The 20,736-nt window shown below is 41.8% G+C and overlaps 1 protein-coding gene and 1 long non-coding RNA gene across 10 annotated transcripts in view; both read left to right on the plus strand.

The window, feature by feature from the left end:
* The window catches only part of RALGAPA1 (Ral GTPase activating protein catalytic subunit alpha 1), a 678,446-nt gene that overhangs the window by 495,628 nt on the left and 162,082 nt on the right, over positions 1–20,736 (plus strand). For all 9 annotated transcript variants that reach the window (XM_033952521.1, XM_033952520.1, XM_033952524.1 and 6 more), the window contains 2 exons: positions 3,698–3,856; positions 13,181–13,308. In XM_033952521.1, coding sequence (XP_033808412.1) covers positions 3,698–3,856; positions 13,181–13,308 — 287 coding nt within the window. The remainder of the gene's footprint in view (positions 1–3,697; positions 3,857–13,180; positions 13,309–20,736) is intronic.
* The window catches only part of LOC117363933, a 32,219-nt gene continuing 25,871 nt past the window's right edge, over positions 14,389–20,736 (plus strand). Inside the window, exon 1 of the long non-coding RNA XR_004540152.1 lies at positions 14,389–15,080. This is a non-coding gene — a long non-coding RNA (uncharacterized LOC117363933). The remainder of the gene's footprint in view (positions 15,081–20,736) is intronic.

Raw genomic sequence — 20,736 nt, forward strand, 5'->3', positions numbered from 1 at the left:
TTAGTTGGTAATGCACTTTAATTAGGCAGAAGATTTTTTAAATGTTACAGTAGTTCTGAAACACTATTCTTAATTTTTATTGTGCAATAAATCTTCACAGTTTTTAATTACAAACTTGTGTGAAGAGTATCTTCCTATCAAGTTTCCACAGAGTTTTACCACATGTATCAGTGCTGGTTTAAGACACCTGTAGCATGTTTGGATGAAAGTGTGCCCTGTCTCAGAGGAAAACCAGGCTCAGTGACCAATGGTTAATGCTGTTGCACTGAGGCAGGATAGTGCTTAAACCTAGAAAGCGCTACGGGTTATTTCAGACTGCTTGATGACCAAGGGGTAAAAGGGGTGTTCAGGGGAGTACAAGGCCATAACAGAAAGATTAAGTGAATTCTTTGCTTTGGTCTTCACTGAGGAAGATGTAGGGGAGATACTAGTACCAGAAATGATATTCAATTCTGATGAGTCTATACTATACTGTTCTCCCAGGGTAGCTCAGAATGGTTTTACATGAATTTATTCAGGTACTTGAGCATTTTTCTCTGTCTGTCCCAGCAGGCTTACAATCTATCTTATGTACCTGGGGCAAATGAAACAAATCTCTAACACTGGAAGATGTAATGGGGCAATTTGACAAACTGAAGCGTGTCAAATTGCCTGGACATGATGGTATATATCCCAAAGTACTAATAAAATTGAAAAATAAACTTGCAAAGCTATTGTTAGTAATTTGTAATTTATTGTTAAAATCCAGCATGGTACTGAAAGACTGGGGGGATGCCCAACGTGACACAAGATTTTTAGAAAAGGTTTCAGAGATGATCCAGGAAATTATGGAGTAGAGAATGACACAGGGGAAAAATCTGTCCCCGTCACTGCACCATCCCCTTCACCGCCCCGTCACTGCCATCCCCTTCATTGTCTGTCACCGTCACCGTCACTGCCATCCCATTCACCGCCCCGTTACCATCCTCGCAGCATCCATACAAGCCTAGTACTGCAATATTTAGCTTATTCCTTCCTTATAAATCAAAGTACTGGTTGCTGAACTGGAGAAAGATGTTCAGCTGGCAGGGCTTTGTTTATAAATTTTTATCAACACAACTAATATACTTCTTTATCCTAAGCAAAAAAATAAGAAAAAGAAATAGAATTTTTTTTTCTACCTTTGTTGTCTGGTTTCTGCTTTCCTCATCTTCTCATTCAATTCCTTTCATCCACTGTCTCTCTTCTCTCTGCATCTTTCATTTGCTTTGTTACTGTGCCTCTCCCTTTCTTCCCCCCACCTCCAAATTGGTCTGCCACCCATCTTCTTCCCTCCGCTCCCCCCATAGTCTGGAATCTATGTCTTCTTCCCTGCCAGCATCTTCTCCCCACTCTCTTTTCCCCATGTCCCTTCAGCGTCTTCTCCCACTCTGTCTTCCCCATGTCCTTTCAGCATCCTTCTCCCCACTCTGTCTTCCCCATGTCCGTTCAGCGTCGTCTCCCCACCCTGTTTTACCCATTTCCTTTCAGCGTCTGTTCCTCTCCATCCCACCTATCCTTCTTTTCTCCCTCCCTGCCCTTCGTGGTGCGTTCACACACACCCCCCCCCCCGCCCGCAGCGAGAACACCTCTTAGCCACTTCCGCCATGCACCGGGTGCCTCCCCCCGGACAACAGGCCCAGTCCGACAATTGTGCCAACAAACCTCCCTGCCCTTTACCTTCGTGGCCGGCGATGTCTAAACTGCCTTCTTACAGCAGCCGGAGCGTTGAAGTTTCATATGGTTGCCGGAAAGGTCGTCTCTGATGCAACTTCCGGTTGCATCAGAGATTACCTTTACAGCAGCCACACGCAGCTTCAATGCTCCGGCTGCTGTAAGAAGGCAGTTTAGAAATCGCGGCCACGAAGGTAAGGGGCAGGGAGGGAGTAGGGAGCTGTTTAAACTCGGCGGTGGCAGTAAGGAGGGAGGGAACGCGATAGGTGACCGCATGCATTCCTTCCCTTAACTGCAGGGACAAGGCCATTCACCACTCCACGGGGCGGTGAATGGCCTTGTCCCCGTAGCCACGGTGAACACAGGTTTTTCCTCACCATTTTGGCGGGTTACCCGCGGGTAACAGCCACCGTGTCATTCTCTACTGGTGAGTCTGACATCAGTACTAGGAAAAATGGTAGAGACTATTATTAAGAACAAAAATATGGAGCATATACATAAGCATGGATTATTGATACAAAGCCAACATGGAAAATATGACCTCATCAATCTACTACATTTCTTCGAAGATGTGAATAAAAACATGGCTAAAGGTGAATGTCCTATTTCATATAATATGAATCCAATCAAAATATTTAATTTTTGAGAAATTTAAAACACATCTATAATTACTGTTCTTTAAAAATAGCATATCCTTTGATGTATCCCTCAGCATACCCCATACTTCTCGAAGAGCGTAGGGAGAGGGGAGACATGATTGAGACATTTAAGTACATCACTGGCCGCATAGAGGTGGAAGACAACATTTTCTCTTTCAAGGGTCCGTCAGCCACAAGGGGACATCCGCTGAGAATCAGGGGAGGGAAATTTCATGGGGATACCAGGAAGTACTTCTTCACAGAAAGAGTGGTAGACCATTGGAACAAACTCCCAGAGCAGGTGATCGCGGCCAGCAGCATACAAGATTTTAAGAATAAATGGGATGCCCACGTTGGGTCTTTACGAGGGCAGTGTAGAGGTGATGCCACCTGTGAGCGACCCCTTAGGAGGTTGTTAGGGGAGGGTTAATGGGGTGGGCAGACTTGATGGGCTATGGCCCTTTTCTGCCGTCATCTTCTATGTTTCTATTCTTTCTCCTCTACCCTACTATAATTCTCTCTCTTCCTCCTTCCCATGATGCACCCTCAAGCTTGATTCCCGCCCCCCCCCATCCCCATGGGACTCTCATCTTTTTCTGTCCCCCCCTTCCCCAGATCCCTATGTTGCAGAATCAGCTTTCACTACCCCATTCTACCACCTCCACCCCCCACCACCTCCCTATGGCACAGTCATCTTGCTCTCTTCCCTTGGAACAATCATCTTGCTCTCTGTCCCCCCCCCCCTTATTTTTCTTTTCTCCTCTTCCAAGATGCACACTAATTTGCTCTGCCTGTTCTATCCCCACCATGGAACACTGAGCTTGCTCTGCCTGCCATCCCCTCTGTCCCTGTAGCACTCACAATGCTTTGTCCCTTTCCCACAGCACACTTAGCAGGCATCAACCATTCTCTATCCTGCTGTGTGTGTTTGAACCGTGGGGCTCTAAGGAGGCCAGCACATTTCATATACATATTTGAGTGTAAGCCGGCAGAGCAGCAGGAAGTGACCTGATGTGCAGGTCAGTTCATTTCCTCTCCTCTTCCACCCAATCTCTGCAGGGGCCAGAGAAAGACCAGCAGTTGCCAGCAGCTTTGCAGAATTCTGCACAAATTCTGCTCCGCACAGTTGCATTGAATTCTTCCAGGAGTAGAACAGTTACAGGTAAGCAATTATTCTGCAGTATTTTATCTGTTATTCATCTTCTTATGTACAGTACTGTGTATAGTGGGAGCACCGGAAGATGTGGTTTGTGTATAGAACTCTTGAATTTCTTGTTTTTGTTATGACTTTGATATGTTATTTCAACGGTTAACTGCAGCAATATTAAGTGAAATTATATTCCTCGTCTTTTTTTACTTATTTTTAGTTGAGACACTTAGGAAATGATGAAGTACACATTATCTGGTCTGAGCATACTCGAGACTACAGAAGGGGCATTATTCCTACAGAGTTTGGTGATGTCCTTATCATCATCTATCCAATGAAAAACCACATGTACAGTATCCAGATTATGAAAAAGCCAGAGGTGAGATTCATTTTGTCTTTATATTATAAGTAAGATTTTCTCACATTTTGTGACTAACAACATAAATGGTCAAAGATAAAACAAAAATGCAGAAGGATAACAGTTTTTGAAACCTACTTTCCCTTTAATACTCCCTATTAAGTTATGTTTAGAGAGTGAATAGTATACAGTGCAGGTGAAGACAAAGAGAAAATGTTTATTTTAACCAAAAAATTTTATTTGATTCATCTGTTCAACTGCTGTTTGGGGAACCTAAGGCAAACAATAATAGTTATCTAGAGAACAGTGGTCATAACAGACACTGCCTTTCAAATTATGAAGCTCATCCTGTCAAATATGGTGGTGGTTACTTAGGGCTCCTTTTACAAAGCCGCGCTAGCAGTTTTATCGAACGTACCAGATTAGCATGCGCTAGCCGGAAATCTACCACCTGCTCAAAAGGAGGCAGTAGCAGCTAGCGCATGCAGCAATTTAGCGTGTGCTATTCCGCATGTTAAGACCCTAGCACGGCTTTGTAAAAGGAGTCCTTAGTATCTGGCTGTTTTGCCACATCAGGACCTAGACAGTTTGCTATCATTGATGAAATTCTGTTTTAATTCTGCGTTATATTAGAAAATTCTAAAGGAGAATGTCAGGGAATCAGTCTGAATTGAAACTGAGCTAAAAATTACTGAAGAAAATATTTTATATTGGCCAAGTTAGAGTGCCAGTCTAAACCATTTTGAAATGTCGTGACAAGTGCTGAAATGGGTTGTTCATGCAACGTCAGAAACTTGAAAGAGTTTTGCATGGAAGAGCAGGCAAGACAAACTCAAACATGTGTTATCAGTTACTGAATGAAAGGATCACTTTTTTTTCACAAGGATACTTATTGAAGCTTTAATTGAACAGATAATCAAAATGTATTCCTTTTGTTTGCTTATTCAGTTGAGTTGTCTTTCTTTATTAGGGTTTAGATCATGTTTTGGGTATACATTTTATGCTAAAATAGTCTACATTTTAGCACACTTTCTCAGTATTGATCCTATACAAGAAGGATTTAGACGTGAACAAGAGTTTGGTAAGTTATTTGAGGACAAGCAGGTATAATATTCTCACAGATGGGTGATGTTATCCATGGAACCTAGTATGGACAGATACTAAGTGTACTGTCACTTTAAATTTTAACAAGAAAAGAGATTCTTCCTTGGTGGTGAGAGAAAAGCAGATGGCCAAAATCAGTTGAGATAGCACTAAGTTCAGAAGATACAACAGTATCTGAATGACTCTCAAAAATAATAATAATGATAACATAATGATAACTGTGTAAAAGGAGAGCCCTCAGTTTTCACAACTTACGCCAAATGACCTAATAGGCAAAATTGTCACATTGCATACTCAATAAGAGGGTTTGCTTGTGAAACATCCCTGGGCTTACTCCCATCATGAATCTCAGTGAAACTTATACAGTGCAAAATGTGTAAAAAGCAAAAATAATTACAATAATTTTGGATGCTGCTAGTCAACTCAATTCAGTACTCAATGTTCAAAATTCAAGCCTTTGGGTGTACTAGTCATAAGAAATCAACTGAAAAACGATCAAAAATTAAGCCCAGTACTTATCTGCATAGTGTAGACAACTTTTCCTATTAGGTCATTTGGTGTAAGTTATGAATACTGAGGGCTCTCCCTTTACACAGTTATCATTATGTTATCATTATTATTATTATTGAGAGTCATTCAGATACTGTTGTATCTTCTGCACTTAGTGCTACTTTAATTTCACCATCAAGGAAGAATCTCTTTCCTTGATAACATTATATTCTTTCTCAAGTGGGTTTGTGTAGTTGAAATTAACTTTAAATTTTAAGACACTGCCTCTACCGTGCATGTGCTGGTACCTTCCTGCCCAATGTTGGCTCATAGGAGCTGAACTGAGAAGCTATGTCTTTAGAGTTCTCCTCAGTTTGTCAAACATTTAACCTTTCTGGTGTCTTCCTTTCATTTCCCTCATAGTTTCTTTTTCTTCAGTTTATTGCTGTTAGTCAAATTTCTTTTCAGTTTTTCCAACTTTTTCAGTTTGGTGCCTTTAGGCCACTTGGAGCCTTTTCTCCTACTGGGAGCATTAAGTCTTCTCCAGAAAAACTTTTACTTGAACTCCCTGTGCCATTGATCTCTTCACCATTTTCTCTCCTTGTACAAGGCGCTTCGCAGCTTCTAGAGGTGCTCTGATTTAACAGAACCATCTTGGCCGTTGACCCGCACAGCTGGTGTGTTTAGTGCGATGGTCCTGATAATTGGGACATTACTTGTGCCCTCTGCTTTTGCATGCATTAGAGGTGCTGAAAGCCTGCAAACTTCAATTTGAGAAGTATTTCGGTACCATGTCAGCAACATCAAGCATGGCTGGGGATTTGGAACCAGAAGCCCAGCTTACATTGACACCTGCATCGAACTGTCTACCATCTGCATTGACGTTGCACTTGGAGCATTGTGCATTGAAGTTGATGCAGCACAGCAATTCAACTTCTTCCTCATCAGTATCTCATTCTTTGGGAGACCTGCATAAGAAAGCTAAACATAAACATCTCTCCCTTGCCAGACATGCCTCAGTGTTCCTTAGGCCTTTTCCTTGTCGACACATGCCAAGTATCGACGTGTAGATGACAACTCACCCTCTCTCCAGTTGGTGTTTCCACATAGGCATGCTTCATTATTGAAGTCTCCTATGTGTTAACAACCCGTACCAGGGTGCTTAGGAAATTGAGTGAAGTTCTGGCGGAACCGTTATCACGCTCTTCAATCTTCCCTAAGTACAGGAAGAGTCCCATTGGACTGGAAAACAGCTAACGTAATTCCACTTCACAAAAAGGGATGCAGGACAGAGGCTGCAAATTACAGACCAGTGAGTCTCACATTGATAGTGTGTAAAATTATGGAAACACTAATCAAACACAAATTAGACACGATCCTGAACGATGAGAATCTACGAGATCTCCATCAACATGGATTTACAACGGGAAGGTCCTGCCAGTCCAATCTGATCAGCTTCTTTGATGAAAAAGCTGGATATGGGGGAGTCCCTGGACGTCGTGTACTTAGACTTCAGCAAGGCTTTCAATAGTGTTCCACACTGCAGGTTATTGAGCAAGATGAGTTCGATGGGATTAGGAGAAACGTTAACTGCATGGGTAAAAGACTGGCTCAAAGGTAGACTTCAGAGGGTGGTGGTGAACGGTACTGTCACCGAAACGTCGGAAGTGATCAGTGGAATACCGCAGGGCTCGGTACTGGGTCCGATCTTATTTAATATCTTCGTAAGGGACCTGACTCAGGGGCTTCAAGGTAAAATTATATTATTCGCCGATGACGCCAAACTATGCAACATAGTAGGCGATAGCACAGTGTCCGACTGTATGACGCATGACCTACTCTTACTGGAGTAGTGGTCCTCAACTTGGCAACTAAGTTTTAATGCCAAAAACTGTAAGGTCATGCACCTTGGCAGCAGAAATCTATGCAGAACTTACACCCTAAATGGTGAGACCTTAGCAAGAACTGCAGCAGAATGGAACTTGGGAGTGATCATTAGTGAAGACATGAAGACTGCCAATCAAGTGGAGAAGGCTACATCCAAGGCTAGACAAATGATGGGTTGTATCTGAAGAAGTTTCATCAGCCGGAAGCCCGAAGTTATAATGCCATTGTACAGATCCATGGTGAGACCTCATCTAGAATATTGTGTACAATTCTGGAGACCACATTATCAAAAAGATGTGCGGAGAATTGAATCGGTTCAGTGAATGGCCACCAAGATGGTCTCGGGACTCAAGAACCTCCCGTATGAGGAACGGCTGGGCAAATTGCAGCTGTACTCACTCTAGGAATGTAGAGGAAGAAGTGACATGATCGAGACATTCAAATATGTCACGGGCCATATTGAGGTAGAAGAGGATATCTTCTTTCTTAAAGGACCTTCGGCGATAAGAGGACATCCGTTGAAACTCAGGGGTGGGAGATTTCATAGTGATACCAGGAAGTATTTCTTCACCGAAAGGGTGGTCGACAATTGGAATAGTCTTCCAATTCAGGTAATTGAGGCCAGCAGCGTTTTGGATTTTAAGAGAAAATGTGGGATCACTTCAAGGAAGAAATTAGGGGGTGGGTTAGTAGAGCGGGCAGACTTGGGCCGTGGCCCATTTCTGCTGTCATCTCCTATGTTTCTATGTTTCTGCCGTAGACTGCTCCGACACTCAGTGCTCACCTTGGCATTTTAAGAAAGGCATGTGGGATCACTTCAAGGAAGAAATTAGGGGGTGGGTTAGTAGAGTGGGCAGACTTGTTGGGCCGTGGCCCATTTCTGCCGTCATCTTCTATGTTTCTATGTTTCTACCGTAGACTGCTCCGACACTCAGTGCTCACCTTGGCACTCTCCTCAATATTCTCTTTCTCAGGCTTCTAGAAGGGAGCACTTTGATGAATCTGACACAAACTTGTCTATGCACTCCTGTGAGGACCTGTCAGGCTATTTTGCAGAGGAATTCTATGCTGTGTACCTTCCAATCCTTCTCCGTTTAGAAGATCTCCATCTGAAGGTCTATCTTTCACAGGCTTTGTGTATCAAATGAATCATGCTTTCTTTCTTGGAGACAGAAGATGAACCTCGCTCAGAACATTTTGAATTCCTGGATTATGAGGTTCTACTTAGTGAATACATAAAAGTACCACTGCATAGAGTCATGAAAGATGCTTTATTTATTATCTGAGAGACCCCTTTGACCATTCCAATGGCTCTCTACAAAATTGACATAATGTACAGAATACAAACATGTCCTGGTTTTGATAGGCTTTGACTACAACATCATTTTCTAGTTCTTGAGTCTGCCCTCAAGCATGCACATAGCTCTCTCTCATATGCTTTGACTCCACCTGGTAGAGAGGCTAGAACATTGGACAACTTTGGCAAATGCATTTTTTAGTCCACAATGCTTATAAACAGGATAATGGACTATCAATTTTACATATCAGTTTATCTTGAATCCTTAATAAAACAACTGCTAGTTTGAGCAACATCTTCCCTCAGACCAAATAAGGCCATTTCAGCACCTGACCAAGAACTTAGTAGCTACCAGAAAGTATTTATCCAGGGGCATCTTTGATGTTTCCTCTAGATCATCTGCCATTATTATCACAATGCACAGAATGGCTTGGTTAAGGGTTTCTGATCTTGAGACTTCCATTCAAGAATGCTTTTCTGATGTTCACTCTTCGGGGAACACATCCCACCCCCCGCTCCCAGAGAGGCCATAGAACATCATCCATTCATGGAGGGTCATTGTATTTCTCCGAATGAGATTGCGGCAAACTCGGAAGAGGAAGCTTCAACACCATTATCAGTGTTACAGTTCAATGGGAATGGAGCACTTAGAATGTTCAGTAGTGGGGAGTGTAGAGAAAGCCTAGGCCCAGTTATTACTGGAGTTCCTGTTCAGGAACTGGCTATAGTTCTTGCATTCAAAAGACCTTCGTTGGTTAAATTGGATTCACTCTGGACTGCAATCGAAAACCTTCATTTGGTATGTACTAATTTCATAACTATTCTTTAAACCTTACTACTAAACTTGGCCTCATAGAGGCGGTGATTCAAAAACATACAATTGATATCACAAAATTGAAAAGTCATCTGTTGTAATGGAAAATTTATTAAAACAACAAATCTCCAACAAAGCTCTACTCCTGAGGAAAATTGAAAATCTGGAGAATCAAAATAGAAGTCTTAATTTAAGAGTTTTAAATTTTCCTGTGCCTAAATATATGACCCCCAGAGATCTGTTTAAAGATTTCTGAATCTCAGAAACTAATATTCCTTCTTTACAGAAACTTTATTTTTTTGAAAGATCACAGAAGGATCTAAAGCCTGTTGGAGAAGAAATGGAGTTGTCAGCTCTGTTGGAACCATCGGGAGTGATCCCTGACTTTAGGTGAACATACGGATGCATTGATTAGAAAGTGCTTCTCGGTATTGTGGAAACTAAGATTTTCAGTTGTTGGAAAAATAATGGAAGTGTTGCTGAAAGAAAGGATAGTGTACTTCCTTGAATCTAATGGATCCGAGGCAACATGGTTTTACAAAAGGTAAATCGTGCCAAACGAACCTGATTGAATTTTTTGATTGGGTGACCAGAGAGCTGGATCAAGGACATATGCTAGATGTAATTTACTTAGATTTCAGCAAAGCCTTTGATACGGTTACTCATAGGAGGCTGTTGAACAAACTTGAAGGGCTGAAGTTAGGACCCAAAGTGGTGAACTGGGTTAGAAACTGGCTGTCGGACAGACGCCAGAGGCTGGTGGTTAATGGAAGTCGCTTGGAGGAAGGAAAGGTGAGTAGTGGAGTCCCTCAGGGTTCAGTGCTGGGGCCGATCCTGTTCAATATGTTTGTGATTGACATTGCTGAAGGGTTAAAAGGAAAAGTGTGCCTTTTTGTAGATGATACCAAGATTTGTATCAGAGTAGACACTGAAGAGAGAGTTTAAAATATGAAAAAGGATCTGCAAAAGTTAGAGGAATGGTCTAATGCCTGGCAACTAAAATTCAATTCAAAGAAATGCAGAGTAATGCATTGGGGATTAATAATCGGAAGGAACCGTATATGCTGGGAGGTGAAAAGCTGATATGCACGGACGGGGAGAGGGACCTTGGGGTGATAGTGTCCGAAGATCTAAAGGCGAAAAGGTGGTGGCTGCTGCCAGAAGGATGCTGGGCTGTATAAAGAGAGGCGTAGCCAGTAGAAGGAAGAAGGTGTTGATGCCCCTGTACAGGTCATTGCTGAGGCTCCACTTGGAGTATTGTGTTCAGTTTTAGAGACCGTATCTGGCAAAGGACATAAGAAGACTTGAAGCGGTCCAGAGGAGAGGGACAAAAATGATAGGAGGCTTGCACCAGAAAACGGAGAGACTGGAAGCCCTGAATATGTATACCCTAGAGGAAAGGAGGGACAGGGGAGATATGATTCAAACGTTCATATACTTGAAGGGTATTAACGTAGAACAAAATATTTTCCAGAGAAAGGAAAATGGTAAAACCAGGGGACATAATTTGAAGTTGAGGCGTGGTAGATTCAAGAACAATGTTAGGAAATTCTACTTTACGAAGAGGGTGGTGGATGCCTGGAATGCGCTCCCAAGAGAGGTAGTGGAGAGGAAAACGGTGACTGAGTTCAAAGAAGCGTGGGATGATCACAGATGATCTAGAATCAGAAAATAATATTAAATATTGAACTAAGGCCAGTACTGGGCAGATTTGCACGGTCTGTGTCTGTATATGACCATTTGGGGGAGGATGGGCTGGAGAGGGCTTCAAATGCTGGGAGGGTTTAGATGGACTGGAGTGAGAATGCGGTTAAGAGGTGATAGGAGTGAGAATGCGGTTAAGAGGTGATAGGTTCAGGCGTAATCTAAAGAAATACTTTTTTACAAAAAGGGTGGTAGATGCATGGAATAGTCTTCCAGTCTGAATTCAGGAAAGCATGGGACAGGCACACGGGATCTCTTAGGGAGAGGAGGAGATAGTGGATGCTGCGGATGGGAAGACTAAATGCACCATTTGTCTTTTATATGCCTTGAGTGAATTCCTTCAGAAGACGGTATATTATTCCTAGTAAATAAATATATACAGCTTGCTGAGAAATCTATACCTTCAATAAAGTTCCTGTTCCAGAGAGCTGACTTATAGCTATTTAGTTGTTTGGTTTTCCAGCTCACCAATATATCTTTCTTTTCCACTTTTGGGGCTTGGATATTTGAGCAGGGGCTCCATGGGTCCCACCCTTGATGCTCACTGCTTTGATACTTCCCATCCATCTAGGCCATTCTGAAGGGACACTAAGGAAGGAGAATTTAGACCTTACCTGCTAATTTGCTTTCAATTAGGTCCTCCAGACAAGCCTAGAATTACATTACATTACATTACAGATTTCTATTCCGCCTATACCTTGCAGTTCAAGGCGGATTACAAAAGATTTGGCTGGACATTTTCCAGTGAAGATACACTTTTTTTTTTTTTTTTAACAACAGAGGAGATATAGCTGGAAAGATTCCGAGGGGATTTACAAGTTGGATAGCAAATTGACAGTGCAGAACTGTGTGATATAAACAAATAGATTACATTTGGAGTAGGTAAGATTACAATACATTTCAGGGATCTGTTTGCTTGGTAGGTGATTTGGGGAGGATTTTATAGGGGAGAATTATTTGGAGGTAGGTGAAGAGGGGTTAAGATATTTGGATGAATTTTTTGAAAAGCAGGGTTTCCACTTGTATTGTTATGATCTGGCCTTCTGCCTTTTTGGTTGTTATCTTTCCGGGGAATTTGTGTAGTTCCTGAGGTGGTTCTGCCTTTCAGATGGAAAAATTTCTCTTTGTTACAACAAAAAAATAACCTCTTTAAGTGATAGAGTAGACAAGAAACCAATGAGCATTACACAGCTTGTTTTCAGCTGTGGATTCTCTTTGACCGCTCTTGCTGTTTGAGGCAGCTGCTTTCTTTGCAGTGCAGCATTCCTGCACATCATGTGGGATTTTGAAGCCACGGGAGAGAAAGGATAGGAAAGATTTGTTGGTTCTTATTCTATTTGTTAGTTCTTTGTGCTTGTTACGTTCATATTGAATGTAGGAGGAACTACACATCTAACTTATAGGTCGCACCCGAGTTCTGTCATTCTCCTCCTACATGCTGATAGACATCCATAACACATCTGTCTGTCTGGAGGGACTAAAGGAAAGCAAATTAGCAGATAAGGTCTAATTTCTCTTCTGGAATGGTCTACCCTCAGCACCTCTGAACATATCTATCGGGAGTCCAGAAGAAATGAATGTAGTGCCCCTCTACTAGCAATTTTTGGGATGTTGTGTAGGGGGAGAGTGTGGCGCAGTAGTTAAAGCTACAGCTTCAGCACCCTGAGGTTGTGGGTTCAAACCCACGCTGCTCCTTGTGACCCTGGGCAAGTCACTTAATCCCCCCATTGCCCGAGGTACGTTAGATAGATTGTGAGCCCGCCAGAACAGAAAAGGAAAACTGCTTGAGTACCTGAATAAATGCATGTAAACCTGGGAGAATGGTGTAGAAAATTGAATTAATAAATAATAAATAAATAAATAGAATTGAGGCAACTTGAAAAATAAATCCTTTTTAGGGCTTCTCTCTTCCATGGTAAAATGGCCTCTAATTTTGTCACATGTAGTAGCATGTATAGCATTTAGAATTGGTAGATCTCTAAAGTATTCCTTTATTCAGGCTGATTCTTGGTTAACCTATTGGTCTGACTGAAAACATTTTCTTTCTCAGGTTCCGTTCTTTGGTCCACTCTTCGATGGCGCTATAGTAAATGGAAAAATTCTCCCTGGTTTAGTTCAAGCAACAGCTATTAATGCAAGCCGAGCACTGAAGTCATTAATCCCTTTGTACCAAAACTTGTATCCTTTTCTGTGTTTATAACTCTAGCTAGTAAATGCAATTGCTCATTTTGAGGCAGTTCTAAAACTGGATGCCTCCATTTTACATGCCCAAAGGTCATAAAGTTGAAGCCTATTCTATTCTAGGTATCTTGTTTCCATTGAAGAATACTAGTGTAACCAGGTATCGAAATGTGTAACATAACTTATGCCAGCCATAGTGGTAGCTACCTGTGTCCCTAGAAGCCCTGAGTATGTCATGCCCATACTCCACCCTTCTTGCACATACATTCTATGTAAGTTAAGCTGATATTTGCAAAATTGTACTTAGAATGCATTTGCACACATATTTTAATTATTCTAAAAATATGCATGTGTAGCATGCACATAAGTTGGGCACCTAGGTTAAAATTGTTCTTTTCATGCCTATTAGTAAAATCTCTCCTTGCCCAGAAGCTTTTAATTGGTAAAATGGAATAGATATTTTGAAGTGAAATTTTCCTCCCCAAGCTATTCATTTATGGGTGTTCTTGGGATGCAGGGCTGAAGTAAGGTTGGAGAATGAACTAGCCAGCATTAATTTTCATCATTACCCAGCTAAGTTTAGCTATCCATGTATTTCAGCTAGTTAATTTAAGTCAATTTTCAGCTGTGACTCAATGGTTTTAATGCATGAAAAGAAAACTTCTAAAATAGCTGTTTTTGTGCAGTGTTTTAGTTAACTAAAAAAAAAAAAAACCTTCCCCTTATTATTATCTCCTTGAAAACTTAGGTTCCAAATGAAGCTAAAACTGTGGTTTCTTTATATTCGCATACTATACCAAACTAATATTTAGATATATAGGAATATTTTTGGGTGGGAGCGAGGAGTGGAACACAATGGGATGGGGGGTGCCTGGGTATGATTTTAGAGAATGACACAGTGACAAAATTCATCACCGTTCCCGTCCCCGCGGATAACCGCAGTAAACCATCTTCATGTCATTCTTTAAGGAGAGAGGGAAGAATCAGAGTATGAATGGCCACAACCACTGTCCCTCAAGCTTTGCTTTGAAGAATGCTGGTGTAGAAGGATTGAGGCTGAAATAGACACTAAAAAATGACATGGGATTATTTCCCGCGGTTATGAATTTTGTCACCGTGTCATTCTCTAATTTGGATATAATGTTAGTTTTAGAACTGCACATTAGCCAGAGTGACATGGACAACTAAAGCAATATGATGCATGTTTAACAAATTACGGGATAGGGCATCCAGGTTTTCCAAGCAGCAGGTAAGCACAGAATTGAATATCTTTTGTAAACTGCTATCCACATTTCCTTTGAAAGTTTTCCATGGAATGTTAACATATTGGGGTGGAGGGGAGGTTGTGTTTTTGTTTGTTTTTTAGTGAAACAAAGTGAAATATATTGCCCAAATTCCTCATTATAGTGAGTAGGCACATTATTCTTGAGCCTGTGGGTTGTATATCTTTGATCGCGAGATCTGGTATAGAGGGCCTCACCTACATTTTTTTGCTCCACCTCCCATCATACTGGGCTGTCCTCGAATTCCTCAGTTTTGTTCTCTTCACGCAAGATGGTAGGAGCCTGTCCTACTGATATTTATTTTCCTTTATTTTTGTTTTTTTAATCCAGTCATGAGCCTTTTCGTGATGCAGAGGATCTCAGTTTTGGAGCATCTCTGGCTGCGAGAGGTCACAAACTCTGAGGGGGAGAGTCTGTAGCCAAGAGACAGTCTGCTTGGCCAGCCTGCACTAAGAGTCCAGGAGCTCAGGGACTGTTCCCTTGGAAGTAAGGCTTCTTACAGGTTTTCTCTACAGAGAGTTTGAGCACAGCTTGAGTGGCCTTGTCGTCGTGTTTCATCAAGATCGGGTGCTGACTGTGTTTTCCTTCCTTCAACTTCACGCGCAAGTTCCAGTGGGGGTTGAGGTGGCAGTCTGGCTGGTAGGACTTAGAAGCAGTCTGAAGAAACAAGTTGTCCAGTCTTCAAGCTTATCTGAGGCAGAACTTCTCTGACTGCACTTTCAGCCTAAGCAGCTCCCAGTACCTGCATGGGAGGAGGGGGAGGGGGTGTTCTCCAAAAGTGATTTTTGAAGGTTTCTGGGATTAAAGACAGAGACCCCCCACCTCTAAAATCTTATTCTCCAAGTTTTTTGACCCTTTATTTAGCTACCACAGACCATTTTTGGTGCTAAAATCAGTGTCATGTTGGCCATCTTGGATTACCCAGTTTTAAAATAAAAGCCTGTATTTACCTTAAAGCACCTCAGTTTGGCTCAAAATTGCTCTAGATGGATTCTTCAGGCTAGGATACCCAGGATTCATGCCAGATTTGTGTTCGATGGCCAACCTTGGACTGTCCATGTCCCACGTACCGCATGGCTCATGAGGAGGCAGAAGCAGCTGCCTTAGTTCCCTTTGGTCCCTCTTGGGGTATGGGAACTCAGATGGCTCAAGCTCCAGGTCAAAAATCCTGCTGGAAGAGGACTGGGATGAGGAGAATTCTGTATCTATATCTTTACTTTCCCAGTCTGGATCCTCAGTAGCAGGGGAAGGACAGGTCTCGACCAGGTGGCAGCCCTGGACCTCGGAGAGGATCTGATGGTGTGCAAGCTGTTTAAGCCCTCAGCAATTTTATAGATAATTATGAGCCTCCACAGACCTCTACTATTCAGTGCTCGCTGATGAGCATCACTAAGGTTCAGACCACATGCTTTCACTCCCATCCTGACATTACTAGTATATTCAACAACCGTGGACTTTGTGAAAACCAATGAAGGAATGGTTGACCATATACACTTAAGACTTATTTAATATGGAGGAAAAGATCTTATCTAGTGGGATAGTCTGCATTAATGAAAAACATTCAACAGCACTGCATCAACCCAATCTCAGTCACAGGTCAAAAAACTCCTTACAGTTATATTCTTCATATTTTCCTCATAGCTTTCCTTTTTCAAAACAGATAAGTCAAACAAACCTTCATCGGATCTTTTAGGATATAATCCCACAATCAAGGGAACAATTTCTCATAGGAGGCTCTTGAACAAACTTGATCTTCTGAAGTTAGGACCCAAAGTGGTGAACTGAATTAGAAACTTGGAACCCAAGCACATTACCGGGTAGAACTTTGGATTCTTGCCCAGAAATAGTTAAGAAGAAAAAATTTAAATAAAAAAAAAATTAAATTGAATCAGGTTGGGCAGACTGGATGGACCATTCGGGTCTTTATCTGTCGTCATCTACTATGTTACTATGTTAAACTTGTTGACAGACAGCCGTCAAAGGGTGGTGGTTAATAGAATTTGTTTGGAGGAAAGATGAGTAGCGGAATGCCTCAAGGATCGATGCTGGGGCCGATTCTGTTCTATATGTTTGTGATATTGTCAAAGGGTTAGGAAAGGTTTGCCTTTGTGCAGATGATACCAAGATTGGTAACAGAGTAGACACTCCAGAGGGAGTGGAAACATGAAAAAGTATCTGCAAAAGTTGGAAGAATGGTCTGATGTCTGGCAACTAAAATTCAATGCAAAGAAGTGCAGAGTGATTCATTTTGGGAGCAAAAATCCGAGGGAGATATTTGTGCAGGGAAGCAAGAGGCTGATATGCATGGATGGGGACCTTGGGGTGATAGTGTCTGAGGTGACGAAGCAGTGTAACAACGCAGTGGCTGTAACCAGAAGGGATGCTAGGCTGTATAGAAAGCATAACCAGCAGAAGAAAGGAGGTGTTGATTCCTTTGTACAGGTTGTTGGTGAGGCCCCACTTGGAGTATTGTGTTCAGTTTTGGAGGCTGTATCTAGCCAAGGATATATGAAGACTTGAAGTGGTCTAGAGGAAAGCGATGAAAATGGTAGGGAGTTTGCACCAAAAGAAGTTCAAGAAGAGACTAGAAGACCTCAACAAGTATACTCTGGAGGAGAGAAGTGATAGGGGTGATATGATACAGACATCTAAATATTTGAAAGTTATTAATATAGGACTAAATCTTTTCCATAGAAGGGAAATTGGTAAAACCGGAGGACATAAATTGAGGTTGAGGGGTGGTAGACTTAAGAGTAATGTTAGGAAATTATTTTTCACGGAGAGGGTGGTGAATGTCTGGTATGCCCTCCCGAGGGAGGTGGTGGAGAGGAAAACTGTGATGGAATTTTAAAAAGTATATGATGAACACATAAGAAAAGTTAAAATATGAATGAGCAAACTTTCATGGTCTGGAGTGAGCTTCAACAGCAAATCTAGTAGTTGGAACCTAAGGACAGTACCAGGTAGACTTCTAAGGTCTATAGTCCAGAAATAAAAAAAAAGACAATGTAATCATGAAATTGTAATGCATGTGATTACAGGGCAGACTAAATGGACCATTCATGTCTTTTATCTGCTGTCATTTACTTTGTTACTAATGTTACTATGGTGTTTTAGTTTGGGTAAAAGGGTATCCTTCCAATTTGCTAAAATCTTGGCAGAAAGTTTCATATCATTGTTTAAGAAAGCAATTGGCCTGTAACTAGCACATTGTGTAGGATTTCTCCCAGGCTTTGGAAGGACTGCCTACATTTGCCTTATAAAAAGAAGTCAGAAGGATTCCATTCTCTTGAATTTCATTAAACAGCTCTTCCAGTACCTCCGATACTGGCTCAGTCAAGATTTTATAATATTCAGCTAGGAACCCATCCTCTCCTGTTGATTTACCAGACGGAAAATGTTTAATTACCTGCAATACCTCTTGGAATGTAATTGGGGAGGAAAGTCCTACCAAGTCAGATTCCTCCAATCTTAGCAGCATGAGTTTATAAAGATAGTGCTGAATATCATTTTTAGTTCCTGTAATTCTGATCTAAACTCCTGGGTTATTTCCTTATATTGTCCGGAAGGAGTCAAAACTTTATATACCCACTGTTCACTGTCTTTTCTTTAATTGCCATGCTAGCAATTTGCTTGCTTTGTTTTCTCCTCTAGAAAATCCCTCTTCAGTTTCCTCATGACAAACTCTGTTAGTATGATTTAGCTCAGTAATCTGACACTGAATATATTTAATTCTTTTTTTTAAGAAGCGCAGGATATCTTTCATGTGTTCTTTTTACCCTAACAAGAACAGCAAGCAAGTCTGCTCTCTTAACTATTCTCATTTTATTAACTCTAGAAAATTCTTGGATCAAAACTCACTTAAATGCCTTCCTGGCTTCCCAAAATGTGCCCTGAGATGCATCCTCTGTTTTATTAAAAGCCATATATTCAGCCCATTTTTTCTGAAGTAATTTCTGGAGAGTGGGCTTCTGAAGTAAGTTGACATTCACCTTCCATGGACTTCGCCTTGTTCCCCTCCCTACTGGGCAAATAATCCCCATGATTGGGGCATAGTCTGATATAACAATAGCATGAATGGCTTGATTCCTCCATAAACCCTCCGTATCCTTATCAATCCAAAGATAATCTGTTCAAAAGTAGGTATCGTATCTCCCAAGAATAACAGGTATATTGTTTAGCAGAGTGGGTGATGTACTCTCCATTTATCTTCCAACGCATAATTAAACAACAATCACTTTAATGTGTTACTTTGCCTAATCTCTTCCCTAGTCCTTTTACTCGTCCTATCCAGATTCCCTAATGTACAACACCCCCCACCCCCACCCCCACACACATACACACAATAAATGTACCAGTAGCCTGCACTTTGATGATTTTAAATATTTTAGGGGGGAAAAAAATCTCCCTTGTGTCCACTAGGTGCATAGAGATTTGGCAATGTAAATTCCCAAGTGTCAATCCGACCTTTAATCCATACATATTGAGCCAAATCATCCCCTCCAGTTTCATACAAGCTAAAGGGTAGTTTTGTTTTTTTTCATCAAAATAGCAACACCCCTCTTTTTAGGAAACCCCCCTCCACCTCCAGATAAAAAATATACAGCTCCCCAGGAACCTCTCTTGAGCTTTTGCATTTCAGTTGGTATCAGTTTCAACCTCTGCAGCAATGCTATATGTACACAAAGGTGCTGCAAATGTTTCAAAACTCTCTCTGCCTCTTAATGGGGCTATTAATGCCCCCCCCCCCACACACACTTTCCAAGATTCTATTTTATAGCCTTTGTTTGCCTTTATCTTGACTCATTGTAATCACTCAAGTAAACCCATTCTCTCCCACTTCACACTTTATGCTCCCCTTACACACTTCCTCCCTCCCCTCCCCCCAACTATTACACCATAGAGAATTTAAAAATACATTTAAAAATACATTCGGGTTACAACTTACTCCGTCGAGACAGGGAGGGCAAGTTAGGAGGAGGGGTAGCTCTATACACTAGAGAAGACATCAAAACTACCATAATCACAGATGTCAAGTATACCGGGGAATCCCTCTGGGTGAACCTGGCTAGAGGAAATGAAAAATGCCTGTATCTTGGTGTGATTTACAGACCTCCGAGACAACAGGTAGACAAGGATATGGAATTAATCGAAGACATTGAAAACATCACCTTGCGTGGGGACACAGTACTGTTAGGGGATTTTAATATGCCCGATACAGATTGGAATACACTTACCGCACAAACTAGCGGCAGTAGAAGGTTGTTAACCTCCATAAAGGGTGCACAGCTCAAACAATTGGTATTGGAGCCCACTAGGGACCAGGCGTTACTAGACCTGGTACTCACCAACGGAGACAGCGTATCAGAAGTTTCGGTAGGTGATACGCTGGCCTCCAGCGACCATAACATGGTTTGGTTCAACCTTCGGAAGGGTTTCTCCAGATCGACCACAACAACAAAGGTCCTAAATTTTCGTGGCACTGACTTCAAACGCATGGGAGACTTCGTCCATCGGGCACTGCAAGACCATGCCGAAACCAATAATGTAGAGGCTATGTGGGCAAACCTGAAATCTACCCTACATGAAGCAATAAATCGCTATATAAAAACAACAAGCAAACGACGGAGGAATAACAGACCCCAGTGGTTCACTACAGAAATCTCGGACCTCGTTAAGAAAAAGAAAAAAGCATTTTTTTCCTACAAACATTCAGGAAGAGGAGCAGTAAAAGAAGACTATCTGGCCAAGTCCAAAGCTGTCAAAACGGCAGTCAGAGAGGCCAAGCTTCAGATAGAAGAGAATCTAGCAAAGGACATTAAGAAAAGGGATAAATCCTTCTTCAGGTACATCAGTGATAGGAAAAGAAACACAAATGGGATAGTACGCCTTAGGAAAGCAGACGGGACTTATGCAGAATCAGATTCCGATAAAGCCGAACTACTAAACGAATACTTCTGCTCAGTCTTTACCTGCGAGGCGCCAGGGTCCGGTCCACAGTTGCAAGCAAGGCATAGCTCAGATGACCCGTTCTGGAATTTCGAGTTTACACCCAGCAGCGTCTACTGCGAACTATCAAGACTCAAAGTGAACAAAGCCATGGGACCGGACAATCTACACCCCAGGGTGCTTAGAGAGCTGT

This window comes from Geotrypetes seraphini, chromosome 7 (assembly GCF_902459505.1).
Source record: "Geotrypetes seraphini chromosome 7, aGeoSer1.1, whole genome shotgun sequence".
In the NCBI taxonomy this organism is placed as follows: domain Eukaryota; kingdom Metazoa; phylum Chordata; class Amphibia; order Gymnophiona; family Dermophiidae; genus Geotrypetes; species Geotrypetes seraphini.